At 41.1% G+C, this 25,695-nt stretch overlaps 1 protein-coding gene across 1 annotated transcript; it reads right to left on the bottom strand.

The window, feature by feature from the left end:
* On the bottom strand, positions 1 to 24,638 carry CRACDL (CRACD like). Its single transcript, XM_041418198.1, has 10 exons — positions 24,572 to 24,638; positions 23,450 to 23,615; positions 20,391 to 20,526; positions 19,862 to 20,026; positions 19,171 to 19,239; positions 15,756 to 15,983; positions 12,484 to 14,062; positions 2,771 to 2,970; positions 1,009 to 1,141; positions 1 to 146 (listed from the first exon to the last, which is right to left on the bottom strand). Exons 1-10 carry the CDS (start codon positions 24,636 to 24,638, stop codon positions 1 to 3), a joined length of 2,889 nt encoding a protein of 962 aa, XP_041274132.1.
* Between the last annotated feature and the right edge of the window lie 1,057 nt (positions 24,639 to 25,695).

The raw sequence follows: 25,695 nt of genomic DNA, 5'->3' as shown, positions 1-25,695 counted from the left end.
CTATTTTATAATCTGTGGCATATCACTCCAAGCTTGAGACTTCTTTTTGGCCAGCTCCATCCAGGATGGCTGATTGGGAGCAGCATTACTGGCTTTCTTCAAGTGGCTTATTTCCTCCTTATGCATCAGTGCAGGTGATGGAGCTACTGGAATAAAGCACATGGACATTTTACACTTACCTGCTGAGCAACTAAGCACTCTCTTTTACTAAATACTTCCCATGCTTTGCCCTGTGGTAGAAAATCTTTACATTTCACATGAAAACTTCTTGTGCCATAAGTTATTGAGAAAATTACCATTCTGTGCTCTAAATAATACAATGTTTTTCTCATCACTAATATATTTTGATTCCTACATTTACCAAAACTCAACATGATGACCTTGTTGTGCCCTATGTTAACACCCAGGCCAAAGAAAAGAGAGTCTTTTCATTAGCTAAAGTATTCACACATGAATTCCTCCTTTACTCAGCCCCCAACTCACAGGAATTTTATTACTTCAAAACTTCTGCCCTTCTTTCAAATTTGAATTTACCAAAGAGATTTACAACAAACTCATTGTGGGAGGACTGATGGTCAGACAGTTTGTGATTGCACCATTCCTCAGCTTGCTGAGGAAGCCACATTTAAATTGAGTCTATTGTAAATATTTTTGTTTACATTTTACACTGGGATAGTGCATTTGGGCCTCTGTCCTGTGAAAGGGCCTGGAGTTCTTGATTCACATTTCTTGCAACACAAGTTTTTGGCTACCCCTTTTTACTCTTTTGTTTGTAATCAGACTGGTCAAAAGAATATAAATAAAGAAAACTTCAAATAAAATAATAAATAAATAAAACACCAAATAAAACCCCAGGCATGAGTGCTGAGAAGACTCTTTGCCCTGGCTGATGTGGGGCTGAGGAAGAGATTAGGATCTAGCCCCTACTCCTTTTGCAGCACACTCAAGCAGGATTTCTTCTGACAAGGTTGAGGTAACAGCCCACATTTCAAGAATTTTGTTTCTTACCAGGGACACAATGTGACAATGAATTGGTTCTCAGCAGGGGCTTCGCTTCAGACTTTGTGTCTTTCCTCTGCTCTTCAGAAGTGGTTTTAGGTGCCAAGTGTGAAGGTTTACTCCATTGTTGTTTCACTGGCCCCTAGGCACAGAGAGGGATAAAAATCCAAGTAATTCAGGGAGAATGAGTTCAGTTTGGAAGAACATGAGCAAGGTAGTGGATGGGGAGCTGCCACAGTTCAGCAGACATTGGTCCCAATCCTCCCCCTTGAGCTGACACCTGTTCAGAAAGTTACAGTGTTTTCATGTAACATCCATGATACTCAATTTTTCTAATCGAAACTATCCCTCAGTATCTCTTTTTCATAATGGTATGAGTGGATAATTATAGTCTTCACTGCAAAATGTATTCCAAATCCTTTGCACATCTCTACAAGCATACTCAGGATTTGGAAACAGCCTCATTCTCTCATGTTCTTCTTCCATCTCCCAAACTTTGAGGGCTAGGGCACTGTATTTTTGGACAGTTGGTGGCAAATGGATTTTTCATAAAAAAGAAGTCAAACATATCCTCCAACAGATTTTCTTGCCAGTATCAAAAACTACCCTGAAGTGATAGTGCCTGGTGCCATGTGGGAGAAAGTGGGAGTAGTACAGTGGCACCAAGCCTCACATGCTGCAGTCAGAAGCATCTTGGCATGTTTCTCTGCTAGCTGCTACAGGGAAATAAAATGCATGGCATGAATTTCAGGGATCTTTGCCAGCTAAAATCTGGAGTTTCCTGTTCTGACATAGAAACTGTATTTTGGGATCGTGCTGGGCATTACTGCAGTTCAGAAGTTGGCCTAGATATCTTATTAGGTGTTATTTCTTGTTAATCTAACTACTGCTGGTTTTCACTATCTAGGAACCATCTCTTATTCCAGGACACAATACAGCTGTCTGGGGTGCTAGCAGTGCCACCTGAAGCAAGAAAGTGGGACATTGCACTGGGAATGCCATACTGGTATAGGACACGCATGCTCCTGCATCAGAGGAGGGTTCTTATTTGTGCAGGATGCAAAACAGACAGCAGGTTAGTGTTCTGCATCCATGCCAAGCACTTCCATTGGCACAGCTCTGTCATCTGGGAAGATCATTAGCTACAGGAATCACCCTGTTCTGCATGGGATCTCTGAAGAGGCAGTGTCAGCCCATATTCCATGGTACCACATGGGCTTCTGAATTATCCATGTACAGAGAACCAGAATTTATATCTTGGAACTCTCTGTAAATGCAAAAGTTATTTTTATCCTATTTCACTTCTCAGGGCTCTAAAAATTGTTACCTAGGAGCTTCTGGGACCAAGCTGCTCATTCAGTGTTAACTCAGTCAGGAGGTATAAGAGGTTCAATGAAAGGCTGTGCTGAGAGGATAGTTAAAAGAGAACATATTTCCTCTGCATTGAGGAGGATCAAAGACTACAATTTAGCACTTCCTTTTGGATATTTCAGCATGCAGTACACGTGTTAGATCTAGTAGGTATGCCAAGAAATTTTACACACTTCACATAGTTCCAGGATTTTGATTTCTTGGAGACACAAAATCACATATCTGAACAATCAGAGAACTTTGAATCTGTAACACATTTATGAGAGCAGTGTCTTTTTTAGTTACAGTTACACTCATTAAGTATCTGTAATCATTATGGCATGACTGGTAACATGGCAGCAGATCCAAAGAATACTACAGGAGGTGATACAAAAGCATCACAAATTTGTACTGCAAGTACCTCTGTTTGTTCCTTTGCTTTATTCTGTTTCTCTGTATTTGACTTATTATCTGGAGCCACAAGCTTTTCTCTGTCAAGTTCCTTCTCCTGATGCATGCCCCTCTGCTTTTGCCTTGCAATGGAAATCCAGGCTGGCTCTGTAGGAGTGTCAGGATCTCTTCCAGGGTCTCCGGCAGCCACAGGGGAAGGCACGCTTTTCTCTGTTAACAGATTATTTATGTACATGGTTAGAGGAAAAAGAGTTGTATTCAGCTTCAGCTCATACTTTCCCAATGTACTGATCGGTCCCAGGATATGAAACCAGCCTGGATAAATAGGAATTCTGTTTAGTTTGGTCTCCAGAGAGCAATTTTCCCATGCTCACAGGTTTAAGTTATCATTCTACTGGTAAGAAACGCTTTGCATCTTTGTTCAGCTGGAGTCGCAGTGTCACTGCCCTCACGTGAGGGAGATGCAGAAACATGAATCAAATTCCTCTAATCTACCCATTTCCCAAGGTCTTCCCCTTCTGCTTCTTCTTCCACAGTATCTTAGAGACAAGCAGCACACAATTCAAAGGTGCACACAGAGGGACTGTGGTGTTGCAAAGGCAAACTTCTCCCCACTGTGCTGCCCTCAGCTCCTGCTCTTCTGATGTCCATGCAGCAGCAGCCCATGCCTGAGTCTGCTTCCTGCCTTCCTTCCACCCCGTTAGGAGCAGCTTCCCCACATGCAGCAGCAGCCCATGCCTTAATTGTTTCCTGCTTTTCTTCCACCCCTTTAGAAGCAGCCCCCTCCCCAGCTCTGTGGAGCCTGCAGGTGCCATGGGTGCCTGTGCACCCTGTGGTGACTGAGCAAGTAGAAGTACTGCTAAAACCACAGAGTGACTTCCTGGTCTTTTGATGTGACGTTTATGTTGACTTATCCCTGCTGATGCTGACCACAGTCTTCACTGGGGCCAGTAACTTCCATTGTGCTCTACCAGAAATGAGACTTGAGTGACACAAAAAGAAAAAAGACAATTTCTGGAGAAGAAAGTCCAAACTACTACCCTGCTGACCTCAGAACTGCTACCAAAGGATGTGCAGAATCCAGGGTTATGGGAAAGAGAAATACCCTGTATTCAAATATTCTGAGAAGGCAAATCCTGTCTATTCACTGAACAGAACTTGGTCAAGAGAAGAGTCTCAGCAGCTCCATTGGCTCCATCCTCCTGGTTCTCCATTTTTTGACTCACACTGAACACAAAACTGAGTGTCCCAATGAATGGTAGACCTTCTGTGCAGTTTAAATGAGGAACAAGACTAACAAACTCAGACCCAAGAAGGTTGATTTCACCTTTCCCAGCCATTTTTGGTCACTGATGTATCAAAATTTACAGAAGGATCTTATAGAGAAGAAGTTAAGCTTCTGATTCTCAAATCACATGTGGTCCCGCTCTTTGGAAAAGTTTATTACTTAGTCAGCATCCTGTTCAGGGACTTGGGAGAAGGCAGACCCAGCCAGAAAGGATTACTGCCCTAGGGCCCCTTGGGGGCTCAGCTGCTCTGCTGACAGTAGAACCAGCCATGGGACCCTGTGGAGCTGTCAGACACACTTCTGGAGCACTATGGTCTAGTTTGGTGGAAAGTGGCCCTGATCAGGAAAGCAGAAAATGTTTCTGAAGGCACATTTGAGATGCCTCATGAAGGCATGGAAGATAAAAGGGATGATGCACTCCCAAGAGCTGGAGTCTGCCAACACAGGCATATTATGAAAGCCCACAAACCTGCTTTGCTCAGGGATTTTCTCAAGTAATTTTTATACCTCACCAGAGAGAAAGCAGTTATTTGAACAAGAAAACATTCTAAAGCCTATGTCAGCTAAAAAATGAAAAAGAGAAAAAGACCCATGCTTTAATGCCAAAGCAAGATGTTTTGCCAGCTGATGCCTGCATTTCCCTTCACATTCACCTCATGCAATCTTGCAGAAAAACCTCTGGAAGAAACAACACAGAAGTCCAGCTGTGCAAATGCAGCACAGATAAAACAGGGTCCCTGAACACTGAAGGAGCTTCTCTCCCTCTTGCACAGCATGTTACTCTAATTCTCTGCATCCCACCTAACCACCATCTTCACATGACAACAGCTGTTTCTCCCATCATATTTTTCCAATCATTGTTGGTTTGTCTTGGTTTTTTTTTCCAATTAGCCTTTTTCTGGCTCTCCTTGCTTCATTTTTATCTTCTTTTACAGGATGCTAAAGAATAAGGCTAGGAGAGATCTCAATATGTCATGTAGTCTATCCTTCAACTGCAAGGCAAAATCAGCCGAAAGATCAGTTTCATAGAAACTGTTTCCTCACAAATATGTATCTAACTCTCTAGAAACAGGACAGGTTTCAAAGTCTCCCTAAGCAACCTATCCTATGGCACAGCTCTTTTTCCCACTTTTTTTTTTTTTTTTTTTTTTTGGCTGCTGGGCAAGTTAAGTCTTCCTTGCTCTAATTTAAATCCGTAACTACTTCTCCTACACACTATGGACACGAGCAGATTACTCATAGTCTCCTTGCAACAGCCTGTTATGCATTTGAAAACTTAGACCACATTTCCCCTAATCTAGATCTAATTCTGATCTAGAGAATCTAATTCTCTAGATCACTCTTTCTTTTGTAAGAATTGTCCTAGTTTGGTGAAATCTTCAAATATGATGGTCAGAACTGGCACTTGAGATGAAAGAGTATTAGCATCAGCTGTCATGGAAGGACTACACCACTTCTGGAATGGTTTTCTGTACATGTCAATCAGTGCCCCTTAACTTCACAGCTCTCCAAGATAACCACTAGCACGTCAAAGTCTGCGAGCCATCTTCTCTCAGTATCTTAGGACAAACCTCACTGGAATCTTAAGTAAAGCCACACAGTTGAAAGGATGTGAAGTCTGCTAATGCATCTGCCACCACATTCCCTCCTTTGCTTGCAGCCATGCCCTTAAGCCCATCTGCAGCCATCTGCACCTTTTCAGGTGGTGGGCAATTTGGGCAGGGCTTATTAGCGCATTGCCCAGTAAAACCAGGTGCTGTGCTTCATCAGCTCCCAAAGCGCTCCTGCGGCACGAGGATGAGCCACCACTGAAGGTGATGTCCCGTGTTCCTCAGAGCTGAGGAGCAGCTCTCTGGCGGTACAGCTGCAGACACACCACCACATGCATCCTTTTCTACCACCTCTTTACCTTCCTTCATCCTTCACCATCTGTAATGTCTTGGTGCTCAAAAGCTCCAATGTCTATATCCTGGACGTCCTTTCCAATCCACCCAAAATTTTTTAATAATACTGGGAATCCAGCTTCTGCCTTGATGCTGCTAGTGATGTACATCTTAACTGCTGTGACTCCAAATCCCCCTTTGTGTTTTGTCCCATTTTCCCTGTCACACCACAGGAGCTTTATGTAAACATCAAGGTTGTTCCTTCTCTGCTTCCACCACACAATCCACACTGACAAAATGAACACTATGCCCAGGCTCTATTTACTGCATGACATGTAATGGTCTTATTGCTACCTGTGCTTCCATTTCTCTGTCATCCTCATGAAGTTAGGATTCATCCTGCTGTTATTTCACTGTGCATTCCCTGCACAGGGATAACAGGGTTCCCAGTCCTGCAGTGATATGACTGGAGGTTACTATTATAACAAAGTTTTCCATAAGGCAGATGCTTTAATGAAGACATCAAGCACCCTTACTCTTCAGGCAGTTCTCCCTGATGAGATGCCAGACATCCTAGTCATGCCAATTAGAAGGCAGCCAAATTAGAGACAGGTATCATTCCATAAGAGATGGTATCCAAACGTCCCTTTGATAGTAGGGAACAGAACAGAAGCTCTTCATCATAATCTTAAAGATTTTATATATATATATGTACAGGCCAACTTAGGACAGCAGAGTCGTATCACCTACAGAGGATCAAGAACTGATCTGCTGCTGGGAGAGGCTTTCTTGTATCTTTAAGCAATTACATTCTGCCCTTGTTCCTTTGAGAGTCTTTGCTGCAGAAAGCCAGACAGGCAGACAAGGCAGGAGAAGTGCCTTATCTTCAGAAAAAAACCCATCAGATGCAACCCACGCAGGATTTCCAACTTCATCCATCAGCCAGAATTACTGTGAAAGGTAGAAGAGGCATATTCTCTATTTATTATCTATCCCATTGCCCAGAGGTCCTTTACATCCTCCCACCTCCAATTAGATAAGTTTCTTGGCAGTATATATGCACTATTGTTCCAGCCAGAAGGATGAAAGGTGGTGAAGTAATTCAGGAGATAGTATGGTAAAGAGAGCTGGCAGTTTAAGGTGACCTGAGACTGTCCTATGAAGCCCTTGGTACCCTAAGGGACACAAAGAAGCAAAAAGCTTTCTCAGGAAGTGACTCAAGGGAAAAGTTCTCAAGGAAAGTGCTGCTCACACATCTTTCTGGGTTCATGACTGTATGATCACCTTGAACAAGCTCTGTCTTATCTGGTCATGAGATAGTCCATGTGCTTTTATGGTTCACCGCATGGCAAAGCACAGCATTTAAGGAACTGGATAGCCAGACTGGAACCAAAAGTACTCAAAAGGACGATTTTAATTCCTGCTTCTGTTGCATGTCACATGCACAATAACTGACACAGAAACTCCCAGCTGGTAAATGCCACTCTTAGGGAGATAACAAAGAACTACAAAATGCAAGCAGTGGTATGCTCCATCTGAAGCTGAGTCAGTTTTGACAGATCTCCTTTGTTGAAGCAGGGCTGAGCCTCTTCTTCTGCACTTGAGAGATTTTCAGAACAAAACTAAAATCTAAATAATATTCTTCATTTCATATTACAACATGTTATTTTAAACAATGTGCTATTCAACTCATTCCTTAATAACTTCATAAGCTAATAAAGGATATTGCTGGCAGCAATTTGTCTCTCATTCATTCACAGCTTTAACCTCGTGATTGCATCTTTCCCTGGTTTCCTTGGAGCTGGCTTGGCCTCAGGCTTTTTTGAAAGAGAGGAGCCCCTTCTTCCCCTTGGGATAAGCCACCAACAATGGAAAGATACCAGGTCGGAACTTGTCAAGCCAGTCTGTGCATAATGTCACCATGTATTAAAGCCAGCAATTAATGTAAGCTGAGATCTTCTGTTGCCTCTTGAAACCACACCCAGAGGCTGCTGAAGCCTTCCCTTCATGTCCTCCCCACAGCCAACAAACACACACGGGACAGTCACAAGGTCAGCTCTTCTTGCTGCATTCTTCACCACTTCTGCAGCTTCCAGACCAACCACTGAGGATAGATCTGAAGCCAAGTGAGCTTCTCAATTCCCTCCTGCAGATCAGAATCCCCTGAGCTCTCCTCCACTGAGTCTAAAAGCATCAGGGCTGCCTGCCTCAGTGGTCCTCTAGAGGGGGGAAACTCCCCTGCTGCAACTCCATTTAATACAGGTATCTGTTTCTTTTAGTATCTGACTAAAACAACTTCATTTTTTTTCCTCAGACTAATGTTCTGATCTTACAGATGCAATTTCTTCTGCCTAAATATTGTGGAAAGAAATGTGTACACTTCTCACTGATATTTGGATATTACCCTGTAATGTGTGTCAGACTGGTTGCATGAACAATAAGATGAAGATAATACATTAATCTTAATGTACAAAAGGAACCATGATTGGCTTGTTATTGTACATGGGTTTATACACACACACAGGAAGTGAAAGAAAAATACTTCTGTCTATTGACAGACAGATATACTTCATGTATTCAAATGCATCTCCCTGTGTGTGCTGCTTATATGGATAAACACAGCAAAGACATATTTAACCATTACCCTGAGATTTAGGGATTAACTTTGTCTTTTTTAGAGATGGCCTCAGATTTCTTTAAATCTGAGACCTGTTTTCTTTACATCTAAAAACCTCTGTGCACGCAAATTGTAGCAGAGGTTCTTTATGACATATAATTCTTATACTTGGAAAAGAATATCTTATGCCTGCAAGGACTGCAAAGAGTGGTTATTCTTGCCCTACATGTGTGCAGGTGAAAGGTCAGAACCAGAATTTAGAGTCTTTGGAAAGTCAAACCACTAACAGCAAGCAAAGCTATCTTGTGGATTCCCTGAGTGTTTTAAAAGCAAACATACTCAAAACTAATCCAAACAACTTTACACAGGGAGATAACACCCTCTGTATCTAAGTGTCATTGTTTTATAACACTGCTTATGCATGCATATTTAATTCCACACTGTTGTATCTTTGCTCATTTATAAAACTCCAGTTATTTTAAGAAGGGCTTTACAAATGCATATAGCATTTAGAATATCCTGGCCTACATATTTCCCTTTGTTTATTAAAGTACTACATGCATTCATGTCAGTATACACACCCAATTCCTTAGTTTCAGACAAAGCTATTCTAAAGATTTCGTTAAGTATTTCTGACACTTCTTTCTTCCCTAAGCTGCTCTGAGAGGTATTTGACTTTTGATTGGATCTATACCACCAAATGCCAGAAGAGTCTTTTTTACACAAGAAACTGCTGTTTGCATCAAAGTCTATTTCACTGCTGGAAAACAGCCATGTTGCAAAATAGCCTGACACAACTCAGAAAGCAACATCTTTCGGGGGGGAAAAAAAAAAGACAGCTTGTTTTTCAGCTGTAGCCTGGACAGCATTAAAGCAATGTCTTTTTGATGTAGAGAAAAACACTTCTCTTGTCATTCCAGAGCCTGCATTTGCCAGACAATGCACACCAATTTCATTCACCATAATTTCCATCGTTCTTCCCTGAGCTCTTTTGCTCTTTTCAGAGGATGTCTACCCACTACAGCTCCTCAGTCACTGATTTTTGTTTATCTTAATATGCAGATTCAGACAAGTACTGCTTATGGTTTGCTGCTGTAATAACCTGTTAACATATGGTAATTGTTTCTGCCCTTTTACAGGATTTATAGCAAAGTGTATCAACTCCAAACAACACAGCTTAACCTTTTAAATTTTGCAAGGACTTGTGCCTTTAGCTCCAGAAAATGACTCCTCCTGGGGTGGCAAATTTCACACAGACATTAAAGGGCTTCCTTGCAGCCTGAGAGAGGTAAAGCAATCCCTCATTAGAGAGCTCTGGGGAGCAGGAGTGCTGCTTTCACCTGGTGTGGTAAGCCAGCATCCCATCAGCTCTCCTGTTCCTTTGGTACCAAAAGAGCTGAAAAGCTAAAATGTGAACTGAATGAACCACATTGGTCTTGCTGACCTCAACGGCACAGCAAACTGACTTTTTTGAAATGAGTGTGCATGAGAAGGGAACTGCATTCCCTTGTATCACCATTTCGCAGCTTGTCTTCTTGTTCAGCACACAGATTTCCTAACATGCAGTGGAAACTCCCTGACAGCATAAATAAACAGCATCAGCTCTTTGAAAAGGCTGATGAACTCAAGGGCTAGGAGAGGGCTGGGTGGGTGGAAAGTGAAAAAAAGAAGTGAGTGTCCAAGCAGATCCGGAGGCCAGAGATGTCTGATAAGACACGTGATCCATGAGGGCTGTGTTGATGGTGTTTGTCAGACTTCTCCTGTTTGCAGTTGCAAAGACATGGTCCTGACTCACTGAGCTTAGGGCAACTTTTCAAAAAGCTTAAAATTATGTTTGGGCAGGGCTATTGCCCTGCCAAGTCGTCATTGCATCCCATGACTCTCCTATGCCTCACAGAGGGACAAAATTTTGGGGGTCACTGTGCAACTTATCCCAAAAACTTTTCCCTGGTGTGGTTCCAGGGCACTCAGAGGAGGTCGGCACACCTCATTCACCCATGACTTCAGGTGGCCAGGTCAGGCTGAAAAGGGGCAACTTAGCACAGGGAGGTGATTGGTCAGGTGTCTAAAGAAGGCAGTAGATAAGGAACAAGACTAATTGTCATCACAGACCAATCTGAACCATCATTTTAAACAACCTCAGACCATACAGATTTGGTGTAATACTCTCAGGGGGAGAGGAACACAGCAGGCTTCTTAACCCTTTTTCAAACTCCAGGTGCATGCATCTCTGTCAGGGAGACCAAGGTGCAACTCTCACCCACAGATCCTATTTTGCAGAGGGCAGTCCTTCATCTCAGGGCTGAGTCTCCTTCATCCTAGGGCTGAGGAGCCACAGGAGAAGCCTGGAGGAGAAATGTGCTTCCTGGCTTCATTTCTTCCCCTTCTTCCTTCTCCAGCACTGCAGGAAGACATTCCAGTCCATCTGCAGGCACTCTGGGACTCAGCAAGAAGGATGTGATAAAGGGCTGTGAGAAGGAGCAGTGGTACTCCCACTGCTCTCCTCCATTCCCTGCCAGAACAATCCTGCCTTGCTAGGTCCTCTCCTTTCTTGTTCCAGTATGACCTTCCCCAAAATCTCAGTCCATCAGAGATGTGGGCATCACATACAAATAATCAACTACTCAGGGCAGCACAGAGGAGAAAATGCCTTTAAAGGGAGTTTTGGGATTATATATACATATATACACATATCTATATATCTCCTGCCTTGCCTGCAGGGTGTGGGGAGGCTCTGGCTGGATGGCTGTGGGGACCTCATCCAGCTGTGGATCTTAATAAATTCCCTCCTTTATGATGGCTGGGAGATAAGGAAACTGTGAACATGGCCAAAGTCCTGCAAAAATGTCTGTGATGCTGCAGCAGAAGACAACTGAAATCAGATGTCACTCAGGGCATTGGTAAGTTGCCTCTGGGGCCAGGAGGAGACTTTGTCACCCTAGAGGACAAGTGGCATCCTGTGCCCTGAGATCTTCTTCTGTTTTGGTGCTTCCCTACTCCAAAGCTCAGAGACAGGTCCCAGTCAGAGAAGAGCAATCAGATGGGGGGAAGCTCTGCAATGGCACAGAGACAGCTATTATTTACTTGGCCAACATCTTCTCACATTCATAACATCAAATCCATGCCCATACAGGTCCAGGACAGGGAAGACTTTTCTTCCACTTCTTTTCTGTTCTCTGCCTGTAGTCCACAGTGTATAATTAGTCTCCAGAGATCTGATTTTTTTTTTCATCTCTAACCCCATTATATAATACAGACAACAGGGTAAAATATAATAACCTGCAGTAGACACGATCTTATGGTCTCTCCTGGCTTTGAACTCCAGGAAGCTGCAGGGTTGTTAATTTTTGTTTTAAACAAGGAATGAGTAATGATAAAGATAGATAAATGAGTAAGAAAAACTCACAGGATGCAACAAATAAGTGGTGTGTTTACCATGGCAGGCAGTGGCAGGGCCTCATTGCATTTCTGCCTCAATGCTATGGTGAAAAAGAAGGTTTATAGGTCTGAGTCACTTGTCCCACACAGGGCACTACACTTAATATGGGCTCTTGGATTTTCATTTGCCATGCAGCAGCTCTAAATGGGGACACTTAGTGGCTTGCTATTTCTGTTTTCCAATACATGCTAATGTACTTTATTTATTGAGTGTCACTTTGAACATCCTTTAAACAATACCCTGAAATTCAAAAACCAGAGGTAAAAATATCTTATTCTGTCTGCTGTTTCTTCCCTGCTGTCTTTTTGATAATCTTGATAATCTTTTCAAGCAAGGGAAAATGGGGAGCAACCTCACTGAAGGCAGAGCCTCACTGAAGGCAGAGCCATCATCTCATGCTCACCAGGCAGACCCAACAGTGCCGCCTCACACTCTCCCACAGGTAAGATCACTCTTTGCAAGTGAAGCTAACTTCATAAATTTTTGTGAGTCTTACCAGGCACTTTACAAGTAGTTGACTGTTTCTCCAAGTCTCTATCTTCATTTCTGGATTCAGGAGAGTGAATAGCTTTGTCCTGCTTCTCCTTGCTCGCAGTAGTGTTTGGAATGGTTATGCTTTGCAACACTGGCTTTTTAGGCAATGGAGGTTTGCAACTAAGCTGTTCAGAGGACTTTGCTTTGGGTTTGATCTTCTCATTTAAAGAATCACCAGTGTTTGTGTTGGCTGTTTTTCTGATCTCTGCCTTACCACCTCTTAGAAAGGAAGTCAATCCCTCATTTTCTAAATTAAATTCTGCACTGTATCTTTTAATCCCTTTTGATTCCGGTGGTGAGTTGTCTTCATATTTCAAGGACAGTGAGGTGGATCTAAGTTTCACTTGAAAAGGACTTTTATCTTTACAACTTGGCTGATTCTGAGATACCACTGAAGAATTGCTTGGCATTGGTACTGCATCAACAGCTGGGGAAACATAACCAGCCAAACTTTCAGTAGGTTGGCCTGTGTTCTCAGAGTAGGACTCTGGCAGCAAAGTCTCCTTTTTGCTGCTACTTTTCTCCTCGTCCAGATTTGATTCCTTCTGGAAGTCATCTTGCCACTTCTCATTTCTTGAGGAGACCTTTGCTTTGGATAGGAAGAATCCAGTATTTAATGGGCTTTCCAACTCTGATCTTTCTGGGAAATACAGGCTTCTGGTGCTGGGTCTCTCCCTTGCAGAGGAAACAGAAAACTTTTTGAAGGCATTGAGTTCATTGACTGCTTTTTCAGCTTTCTTCCCCAACTGTTCCTCCTTGTGGACCAGTGACTGACTGTTCTCCTTACTAGAAGCAGTTGCCTCCTGTGCAGTCTTTATTTTCTCTGGAGAGCAGAAAGCAGATGATCCCACCTGCATTGAGGAAGCAGGATATGAAACATGGAATGAGTCTGTGGGCTGGGAAGGACCCATGCAAAACTCCTTGCTGGACTCTGACAATAGAGTAAACTCTTTGTCTGCCCCTTTATTACAGGGTATTTCCACAGGTACCTGATCATTCTTCTGGTTATTTTCTTCTGACCTTCCCAAGCAAACAATACTATTCTTACTAATTGAAATATTTTCTTCAGAAGGTAATTTATTTAATGGAAACACAGTAGGAAGCTCCTTATTTTTTTGATTTACAATATTGATTGACTCATCCCCAGACAAAAGAACCAGTGTTTCTGAGGAATCTTCTTGCTTTTGTACTCCTCTGTCTGAACTGGAATGGGAAAAAGTTGCAGAGTCTTTGCCTTCTGACAGCAATGAATACTCAGACTCCTCACACGTAATTTCCAGTGCTGCTTGGCAGTCCTCTGGCTTATTCTCTGGTAGCAGTGTTTCCTGTCCATCAGCAGGCTCGGAAGCAGGCTGAGTCATCACTGGTCTCAGAGCAGGGGGAAGGTCCTCAGGCATTCTGGGCTTTGGCCAGGAAGCCACATCCTGTGTTGCAGCTGTGCTGCATGGCAGTTCTTGATTGCTGGGTTTGAATACAGCATCATCCTCTTCTTCTTCCTCTGGGGTACAGCTCAAATCAGTCAGAGATTCAGACTGGGTCCTCTGTAAAAAGAAATCCAGAAAGCCCCATCACCATGTACAGCTTCATTTTTTTGTTATTCATCATTACATTTACAGCTGAGATCTCAGAGGAAGGCAATACTTGCCTCCAGTGCTGACCTTGCAGTTTTTTTAACCTACAGATTGGATGCCTTTTTAATTAAGCAGATCCTGGAATAATGCATTTAACCAATATAAAAGCAATGTGTGACATTTCCTTCTGCACAACTAGTGCCTTCATGCCCTTGTAGATGGGAAGTCCATCAGAACAATGGCCATTGGACTGTCCTTGGCAATTGATTCTCCAGAGCATACTGCCTATGTTGTGTTGCTCTCAGGCAAAAAGCAACACTTGAAAGAGAAAAATCTGTCTCTGTATTTTGCTACTCCATACTAGCATTAAAAATAAAACAACCCATTCTTCCTTAAGCATGACTCTGAAGAGGAAAGGGTACATGGAAGCAAGAGCAAAAGCCTAACAAATCCATCCTGTTATGACACTCCATTCCAGCTGAGTATCTGCCCCATGTGGGAGTGTTGTTTCTAATCCCACTGTCATACAGCATTACAGCACTGCTTCCTTTGTGTAAAAGTTTTTTTTTTCCTTCAAGAGTTAAACTATTTGATAAAACTTTATAAATTCATATGTAGTTTAAAAGTTAACAAATTAATATGTAGTTATCTGTGAGGTCTTGTGATTAAACTTGATGTGAGGACTGGCTAACTACAGAGAATTATATGAAAGCACAGTAGTGAGCTGCTGAATATGCCTTTTCATATGGTGCCTGTATTAGCTCACTGTTTCACCATAGTTTGTTGGGTAAATATATACTTTGGATGTAGGCCCTAACTCTAAGAACACAAAAACTGCACTTTAAAGATATTTTAGGGTGCTTACGACTTCTTGTTTTGCAAATGCGATGGCAAAAAAAACCCCAGTTGCAATGCCACCTGCATTCCCAATCCATATACACAACAACATAAAAGCACAAGATATCAGTTAGCCACAAGCAAGAAGCACAGGCAGAGTTGGGCAAGAAAATATTAACAATTGTTTTATCAAAACATGTGAACACTCTCTGTGGGAATCCAGAAGGGCTCAGTCAGCTGGCAGTTATAGGCAGTCTGGACAAAGCAATCGTACTTTAGTAACAATGTTAGAATGGAAAAGAAGGATTGATCGCGGAATTATTGCTTTATGTGTTTTTCTGAATAACTGGCCTCATCATTGTGCTGCTCACAGCGATGCTCTATAGAGCTGAAAGGTCATTCACAGATTTGGAGAAATACAGAATATCAGATAGTAATACTTTAAGACAGAGGGAATAATATTTCTGGTAGTAAGCAAGCCAAATTAATTGTTTTACTGTATTTAAAACGTCAGAAAAAATCCACAAACAAGAAAGTGTAAATACTGTAGTAAAAGTTGAAAGCTTCAGTGCTAAAAGAGAGGAAGGAAAGAAAGAAAGAAGAAAAACTAAGCTATGCCCTTCACAAAATATGACAAGAGATCAGATAAATTGTGTTTAGGATGGCTTAGAAAAAAAGATGGGTTTTTAAAAATACTATATACCTTTTAATAGCCTTTTTAAAATAGTATGCACTTTCATTTATCATATCTGAGTTTGAAGTAAAAAGCCCAGTAAGAACTTTCTGGGTTTGTGTCAAAAGTGACACTGTTTATTTTCGCATGTACCTGAGAAAATTTTCTCATTCTATTGGATCTCTGGTTCCGGGGTTTTACTAAAAGCTTATGCTTAGCAGCAGAATTATCCAAGAAAGCAGAAAGCTCAGGTGGAGTGTCAAAATTGGCTGTAGGGGAGATGGTACTGTCAGATGTCCGGGGAGACACAGATTTGCTGCTTCCATGTCTAATATACAGCTGACCATCTGTAGAGCGAGATCTAGAAGAACCCAATGTAATCTGAAAAAAAAGAAAAAAAATCCCCAAATGGAGAATCAAGCAAAGAAACGAAGACACAAAAATAACAATTCTACAAATAAATAGCCAGATTTTCTACCATTTTATGTTTGCCTCTTTTTCTTTTTGACATTTCTTTAAAATACATTGCATTTCCTAATGTTGCATGTGATGTACTGGTGTTAGCAATTCTGCATTTTTAGCTGCTTGAATATTATGATATACTGCCCAGTGGGAAGGAGCAAATCCCATCTAACTGGAAGATCTAAAGCACACAAATATATGGCCAGCATGTTTTAAAAGACAGATTTATGAAGAGTACTCAGTTACAGAACCTAAAGGGCCATTTTCCTTCCTGGGTCCATCCTCCAGCATCTTTGTCTAGGCTCCTATCCACAGTTATTTTGTGCTGAGCATCTTTAGCTTCCTGTATGTCAACAGGTCCCTTCCAACTCTACAATACCCTCCCAAAGACAAAAGAATTAAGAGTTAGTGTCTCTGACACTTAAGTCAGCTTGTGTTTTTACCTCATGTATTTATATCTGCCTTTACTGGAAATGCAAAGTTTTGTTAGTAGACTATTCTGGGAAAAGAAGTGATGGATGGTCTCCTACCAGAGGCCAATAACCCATCCAGAAACAGCTCCTGAATGCTGCAAGAAGTGTCATACTTTCACGAAGCTGGAATTCAGCTTGCCTGAATTTTGGTGAGCTTCACCAAAAACTACCCTAGTTCCAGGGATGATGCAACAAGAACAGTGGAAAATTTATTAAAAATAAACTTTAAAAAGGGTTTCTCGTCCTCTTAGATTCAGTTTTGCAAATAGGCAAAATGGTATTTCCAAACTGTCACAGCATTAACATCACCTCTGGCAACTCATTACAGTGCTCCCTTTGTAGGCTTGAAATTCTGGTTCACTTCTTTGGAGGAGATTTCCTCCTTTCTTCTGTGGGCATTCTTCTTTCCTCTTCTTTCTTTTTTTCTGGAAGTGGTATTTTACTAAGGAAGCTGGATGGGAGAAGGGCAGGGCAGGTTGGTGTTCATTTTATTTTGGAAGGGAAAAAGCATCAGCAATATCTGCAAGTAGAATTCTGCAATAGGCACTGCAGCTCAAAGATACTCTGTAGTGTAGTGAGGGCCTGCTACAGCTTGCTCAATGGCCAGGGGAAAACTCCCATTGATTTTAGCGGAGGCTGGATCCACACCTTCTAATCATACTTTCTACTTAAGAAAAAGAAGGTAGCTCAGACATGCTGAATAATGGATAATGGATGCTCTCCTTAATTTTAACTCTAAAATATCTGCAGTCTAGTAGTCAAACATGACTAATGTACAACAAACGATAGGTGGCTGCATTATACATTAGTAGCTAACAGTGAATACATTGACATTTCAGCTCCATGATAAAAACACAGAGCACATGTTCTCTTTCAAAGCACGTCATTATTTGCCTGCCTTTCTTCTGGCTCCTGCTTTTCCTTGAGAGCTTTGCATGTCTTCTCCTTGGCAGTGCTCAGTGTTGGCCATTACACCGGAAAATCCAAAATCTGGTTTCTTACTTAAATTTCAGCAGCCTTAGTGAATGCCAGCTCTGAGCTGGCTGCAGAAGTTGTTTGTCCCACGAAGTTTGACTTTGACAAAGCCTGCTGGAGAAGGAAAGAGCTGGCAATCCCCTTTCTCCAAATGTCATGTGCACATGGCTCAGTCATCCTTCAGCTGGTTGTGCTTGGGTGGCACAAGGTGGGGGGCCAGGAGGAAACCCCATCCCCAAAGCCTAGACAGGAGAGTTGTGATGCCTTCCTTCAATCCAGAAAAGCTGCCAAGACACAGCAAGGTGTCACTGCTGCCCAAAACCTCAGGACTGAGTTGTGCAAAATTCCTCAGCCCTGTCAGCTGGTCTCCTTCTAGAAGCAGGGCTAATTTCTCTGAAATGCCAGGTAGTAGATCCTGTGGTCTGGGAGGAAAGCCTTTAGATGGAGCTGCGTTCTGGCTGCACTCTCAAACTGGCATGGGTTGAAGAGAACTCTGAGCTAAATGACAGGGCATGTGGAAAAAGCTAAACAGCTGTGCAGTCACCGCCACGAGTCAGGAGTCAGCAAGTGAGTCAGAAAGCAATGTTAATGGAACAATAGGGAGACATAAATCCTCTTTTAGCAAACATGCATCTGGACGGGGCACAATTACAGTGAGCCCATAACAGCTTTCAAGAAATACTTCCTTCATGAGTTCTGTTGTTTTTAGTTTAAGAATAATAATATTGTGCTGCATATAAGCAGTTTTTTCAAACAGCTTCATGAGGAATCTAAGAAGTAAGGCCAGAAGTCTTTGCTGAGCCCTGCTGCAGCTGGTCCTGAAATTGTGCATAATTACCAAGAAATGGTCAGCTTGGGACTAGTTTCTCTATTTCATTTCTGCAATTTCCTTCCACCCCTCCTCCTATTCCTAGAAAATGCTCTTCCCTCTACCCCGTGTTGATTCCACCATGACTCCAGCTGCGGACAGCTAAAAGGGACTCTTCAGAGCTTTCCAAAACAGCCCTTTAATCAGCCAGAAGGGCTGGCTTCTGATTGAAGAAAGCCATCCATGCACCTATACTTGAGCTCTGAAAAACATCACTTCAGCAAAATTCACAGCCAAAATCCGACTGAAGGCTGGACTCAGACTCCTGAGCAGCAGTGTCAGCCACTATGATCAGGCAAACACTTTCTGTGTCAGTGTGAGGTTACTTCATACTTAAAGCAGAGGCTGGGCAGATTTCAGAGGATCTAGAGCTGTTCCCATCTCTTCAGGAAGCTTTCGCCCTTATCCTATCCATGTAACTCAAGCAGCCTTTACTGCAATTTCCCATCTTTGAGAAATGGATCCTCCTTCACTATTTAAATCTGGTTGGCTGTGCTTGGAGATTAAATCATGTCTATAAAGTTTGCTAAAGGATACGAGCTTTTCTAGAGACATTAATTATTATCAATGGGATAATGGGATGACTTTGCATCAGAATTATGTTGATAAATAATCATAGTTTTTTTATGTTAGACAGACATTAAAACAGCAAACAGACAGGCAGGCAATTACATGCATACAAAGTTGTTTTTTGCAGCAGACAGGCAACAAAATAATATTTTTTTTAATATTTCTTTTAAAAACTACTCTGGGTAATTACTTGTCCCTTAATAAATTTGGCAAAAGTTACCTGTTCTTCTTCTTCACTGCCTGTTCCAGCTAAACTCAAAGAGCTAAGGTGCTTGTGAGAGTCAGAGAACTGTGGGATGGAATGAGGAAGAGATTCAGTAAAAGATGACAAACAAGGTGGATATAATCACAGAAATCATCTACACAAAGTGCACAAAGGTACTGACAATGTAAGTTGTTTTTCTCTACAGTCTTAAGGATCAGCAAGGACACTGCAAACATAAAGTGTAAGACATGCAGATAAAGAATGAAATAATGTCTAACAAAACTATAATTTAAAAAATATCAGATTATTTTATGTTTCTTTTTCCAATGGCAACCTACAAGAACATTAGAGAGTTCTCTTATCAACACACTAGAGGGTGAATACAGATTTTTCAGCCTTATTTTTTTTATGCCTGGCAGATCTTTGTAGTCTGTATAAAAAACACAGCATTCCCATGCATGCATTCAATCACATACTCTTCTTCCTAGCTCTGCATTTTCTGGTGTGATATTTATGTTTTAACAGGAACACAGATTCTAAGTAGCTGTTTACAGAGAGTGAGTGTTTTCCCAATTTGAGTAAGGTATTTCTGAATTGCCCAGAGGTAAAATAGGGATACGTAAAATGAAATACTGTATTCTACCACCCACATATAGGTAAAACAAGTCATTAAACACCCATTTTTGTCAACACTGGAACTACTCACTCTTGTTCTCATGCCTGAGCTTATGCTTTCATGCAGCAAAGACATTTCTGGAGGGCTCCTGGGTAATCCATCATCTTCAGAACTGGTCCCAGCATCCTCTGTTCGCTTTGCATGAAGTCCAAATGGAGGTGGAGGTCCCAATTTCATGGTAGGCTGGAGTTTCAGCTTCAGTGTGGCATAAAATACATTAGCTTATGATAGTGATGGGGGTTTCCCCAGAACATTTGTTAGCTGAGGTCAATGAGTTACCATTATTTTAACTTCACAGCTGAATGATCCAGGGCACAGGACATCTGACTTTACACATTTCTCTTAGGGAGCCAAATAAACTACCCACTTTTCACCTATCATTTATGTAGAACCAAGATGGGATACTGCCGTCTAATTAACAAATGCAACATTTGACATAAACTGCAGACAGATATTACTTACTAATCAAACATTCAACTACAAATACTATCTAAAAAATCAAGCCTGGAAAGACATTCCATCTATTGCATTTGAAAAAAAATTATATTGTCTAAATTACCTGTAAAGCTCTAATCCGATCAGAAATGTTTTCTTGAGAAAACACTCTTACTGGCCTTGCAGGCTCCTGCCCAGTCTCAAGGATGAAAATGCTATCATGTGACAAAGCTCTGCTTCCCATAATGCCTTTATGTGTCCTAGAATAATATAACAAATGAGTGAAAATATGCAAACTTTTTTGCCATTTCTCTTAACTCAAGGGGTCTATTGAATGTGGAATGGGACACTGGGATGCACAGCATACATCACAAACAAGATTCCAGACTTCCCCGTGAATACAGCCATTCAGAGTAATCTAAGTAACACCTTTAAAAACCAAAACAAATTTGTAAATGGTGTTATCTGTCACATTAACAAACTGAATCAAGGTTAAAGACAGTTTAACCCCAGAAGACGTGTTATGTCATATGAAAAAGCTCCTTGGGTGGAATCCAGCAGCTGGGTGGTGTCACAGTGCCACTGGCAAGCCCAGGTGCAAAATAGAGTTCACATGAACAAGTCTGTCCTGAGACTTCTTGCTAATGTAAGACCATGTCTTGCAAATGAGTGACCATTACCACAGGAAGAATAATTACCTTTTACTATCTAAATGTGGTACAGCATTTAATATATCTCTGTCATACAGATCATTAGCAAAAACATTTCAGGCAATGTAATCTTTACATGGAATCCTTTGCATAAATCCTTAAAAGGTGCTCTATATCAAAGTCCCTCAGATTTTCTCTTATGAGCCTGTGGGACACATTTTTTCACTGACAATCTTTGTGGCTTAGTTGGGGGAAGTAGGAGATGCTTTGTGGGCAGTTTCTCTCATATTCTGTTTCCTACTTCTGATGCCTGTGTTATGTAACTTCTTTTGCAAATGGTGCATGTGGGGTATGAGCACCATTCTTACTTATGGGAACAGCAGAGGAGGCCCACAGACAGACATCTACTTGCTAGGAGGTTTCTTGTGCTCATTTTCCTCACCTTAGCTCGTACCCTGACTGAGAAGGAACAGAAATGTGTGCACGCAGCAGTTTTTAAGAGTATCTTTTTCAAATTTTTTAGATCAGGGAGCTATGAAATGATAAATGAATGCAGAATAATTGTTTGGGTTTATGTAACTATCAAGTGAATTGAGCAGAAAAGAAAAAAGAACTGTATTTCTGGATCCTAGATACTGTCATAGGGACGTTGAAGACAAGCATAAACAATCATGGCAGACAGTAACATTTTCCCCATAGTGGCTGCTATAAATATGTTTGATAAAACAATAGCAGGAAAGAGTTGATCTACATTCTTGCTGCAGAAGGAAGGAAAGCCTGCTATGTCTGCTTAATGCATTAGAGACATTAGAAGAACAATTTATCTGAGTGCAAATGTGATCTCTGCAATGCATCCAAGGTCAGACAGATCTATAGCAATTTGCAGAGTAGGTGCCAGCCCCATGCACCAGCACTCAACAAGGGCGGCAGCCACACAGGCAGTGTCACTGCATGGGCACATTTATCCCAGCATTCCATCCTCATTTCCTCTTTCTAGCAGATGCATCCCTCCCAGACACATAATGGATGTACCCTGCATGTCTCCTCAGATTAAGAGTGTTCAAATTAATTTTCCTTCCTTTCAAATAATTTCCTGGTCTTTGTCTGTCTAAATAAATATTCAGAAACAATAATGTAACAATGCTTCAGGTTACAACACAGGAATATGGCCAGAACAGCCAGAGATGGCACCCACTCAGACATGACCTTGTTAAAGCACACATGGGGGAAAGAAAATCTCACCATCCACGTCTAACAAGAAGTAATAAGTTGTCAAACAACAGCACTTCACACCACCTGGTGCTGCCAGCCCAGAACTCCGAGGGCTTCAAGCTGGACTAACTAACACTACTATTGCCAATGCCATGAAAGCAAAAGCAAAAAACAAAACCAAACTACCAAACTACCAAAGGGAAAAAAAAAATTGTTAATAATTTCTTTCGGTTGTTTGGCGCTGCCTGGTGGCCACATCGAATAATGTCGTTTTAAATGGCCGGGATGGTTTCCTTTCCCATTCCTGGGCACAGCAGCACCCGTTGCCTGAGGACCAGGAGGCTTGTTCTGAGAGGCACAACATCCACCAATGCAAAGACTTGCTCTTTAGTTATTGAAGGGGCTCTTCAGTCCACCTCTCTGTCCACAGACATATCTGAATGTCTGGACCAGGTTTTTCATGGTTATTTTTCATAGTGAGTAACATGAAGATAGGGTTTTCAGAGGCAAAGAGGTACACAGGATGGGACTCATCTGGTCTAACTTCACACATCAAATTGCAGCTATTTACATTGGAGGTGGCTATCCCGGGCTCCTGTTTGCATTCAGTGGTGACATATAGGCACTTCCAGAGCCTATTTCATGCATAAGGATGATACCATCTTTGTTAGTAATGCTGACTTCTCTCTGATTATAAAAGGCAGCTGGTAACTAACTATCCCTGTCCATGGCAGAGAGGTTGGAACTGGATGATCTCTAAAGACCCTTCCAACTCATACCATTCTATGAATCTGTGGTTCTAGAACTCAAATACAGACATTTTTACTTTGGCCAGATGAATCCCATGTATATAGAGGAAAAGAAGGCTTCAGAGCCTCTGGATCCTGCTGATTTCAGTTGCAGTCATCCCATTGCTCCTTCCTTGCTTTCAAACCCTGGCATAAATGGTTAGTCATCTAACCTTGTCTAACAATCCTTAGTAGTTACATTTCAGGGGCATAACACAACACTGGTAGGATATAAACTAATTATCTAATTCATTTTTGAACATGGGAATTACATTCTTTTGAAATTATAACCCAAAGCTTATTTATGATTAAATGAAAGCTTTTCTCATTAATATTTCTTGCTACACCCCACTCAATTCCCTTCTGATTTGCCTTGCATCAACCATTTTAATTTGTACTTTCCTGGGAAAAAAAGCAACTATTTGAAAATACAGCATTATGAACAAGGGTAGGAGGCAATTTTGGGATGTCTTTAATCTACACACATTGTAGCAATTTCGTATTTGTTTACCAAACAGAGTCCAAAGACTTACTCAAGTTCATCTTCAGAATCATAACTAGTGCGCGTGTCATGAGAGGCCGCGACATCATTTGTTGACTGGCACAACTTCAGACTGCTGCTCACAGAAGACGATGTCTCTTTCCTTTTCTTTTTACCAAAAAACTTTTTGAAAGATTTGAACTTTGATTTTTTCTTTCCTAAGTGAAGAAACATAAACAAGATGCAACCAGCAGCATCTGCCAATTTTTGAACAATAACATTTCTTTATAATTTTTTGCATAAGTGGATTTTTTTCCTGGAAAATGTAACACAGTCCACTGTTGCATTAATGTCTTTCAAGACTGTACTGATAGTATGAAATTACTGTTATCTTGGAGAATGGATTACAATGTTTATGAGACATAATAAATAACCAGTGGTGTAGAATCATTCCTAATAGAGTTTCTACTTGCCTCTTGAGGTAATTAAACTGTGAAGGAAAAATTTTGTCTTAACTGCCTGGGATATGAAAAAGAAATTATTACTTGGAAACCCACTGCCTTTGTTCAGCAAGCTAAATAGTGATGATAAGAGCAATGCTACCAAAACCAATTTAAATGTAGAAAAGGCATACATAGGTGAATGCACAGTGTTGGGAGGCTAATGCTGTTAAAATGTTGGGTTTATAATACATTGAGAATAATTTTAATGCTGATTACAAGATTCAATGGATCACAAAGTATTCATCTAGGAATCAAGAAATAACCTTGAAAGCAATTCTAATCTGCTCAGTGAGGAAAGACCTAAATTAGGATCAGTTGCAGCCCTGTGAAGGAAACTATTTCAAATTAAATCAGTGTTTTCCACAAGAATTTCAACATTTGTGCCTGGCCTGTTTAAGTTGACATGACAGTCCCGTGAGGCAGCCTTGTCAGCATTTCATTCACTCTTGAATCTCTTGAGTAAAAAAGTTAGCTTGGTCACAAGATGATACAAAAATCTTACTTCAAGCCTCTGAAAATGCTGAAAACATGTAACAGCTCTTGGAAAAAGGTGAAGAGAAAGGCAGAATGAGTTCTCTAAATGAACAAATTCACTTCTGTGATAGAGCTAAGGCACAGAAGCTCAAGAAGTCACAGCACTTTTCATTCACCAGGAAAGGGAGAAATTATACCTGAATTGTCCTCTCCATCTCCTTCAGCCTCTCTCATCTTAGGGTCCATTGTCCTTGTGGAACTCATGTGGCAATCACTAAAGGAGGTACAAAAAGTGTTAGCTGTACTTCACTATATATGTGTACACATACATAAGGGAAGTTGCTAAAATATAAAGATATAGAATAGAATATTATGTGTATGCTTACATAATATGTCTCCATACATGTCTAAACATATGTGTGTGTGTATTATATGTAAATATACATTAAATATACATAAAATATACATAAAATATAAAAATATCCCATATGGTACTTATTAGGCTATAGAGAGGTATAATAGATTACACAGGCTATTTCCACTTTCAGAAGACAATAGTACATGACAGTTTAGCTGACCAGCCCCTTCTGTCTCAAGACTGACTTTGGTGAATTCTTGAATGCTTCTAAAAATATGTATCAGGGGAGGGGTGCTTCTTTGATTCTCCCTTTCTCACCCCATTCAGGTCCAGAGACAAAATGACAAAATTATAGCATTTGAGCAAGTGCACAAGTAACAATACTAGAGAACCACACATATTTTTCCCTTATTTATGTCCAATTCTGCAGGTTGTGGTTTTTCTTCTTTCTAAAGAAACTTGGGAAAAGGTAGAGATTCTTTCCATTCCTTTCTTTTTGTATAGGTAACAGAGTGAGGGAGAATTAGTAAAAGAAATACAAGTAAAAATAAAACAACTGATTTTCTTATTTTCTTCTCTCTTCTTTACTTTTCAGAACCAAAATATTACTTTGCTTATTAAGGTTTCTAAACTAAAAAATAATTGCAAAACTGTACATGTCCAAAGCCTGAAGACAATTTATTTGTAATTTAAATTAGACTTCTGGTGCAGTAGTCTGTTTGTGCTCTATTTTCTTCATCTGGAGAGCCATAATTTCATGGTTAAGGGAGAAGAAAGTCATGGATGCCATTGATTGGATAGTGAGTTAAATGCTGCAGAGTCACTCTTTGGGCTGTATTGGTGGCAGATGCTCATGCCACAACCTGCATGGGAGGGTGAGTAGACTGTGGCTGTTTTGATCCACTGAAGTACCAGGAGACTTAAGAAATCCAACAAGCTAGTGAAATGGAAATGAAACCTTTA

This window comes from Onychostruthus taczanowskii, unplaced genomic scaffold (assembly GCF_017590055.1).
Source record: "Onychostruthus taczanowskii isolate IOZ18803 unplaced genomic scaffold, ASM1759005v1 scaffold58, whole genome shotgun sequence".
Classification (NCBI taxonomy): domain Eukaryota; kingdom Metazoa; phylum Chordata; class Aves; order Passeriformes; family Passeridae; genus Onychostruthus; species Onychostruthus taczanowskii.
The sequence above is the reverse complement of the archived record's forward strand: the minus strand, read 5'-3'. Positions and strand labels throughout refer to the sequence as shown.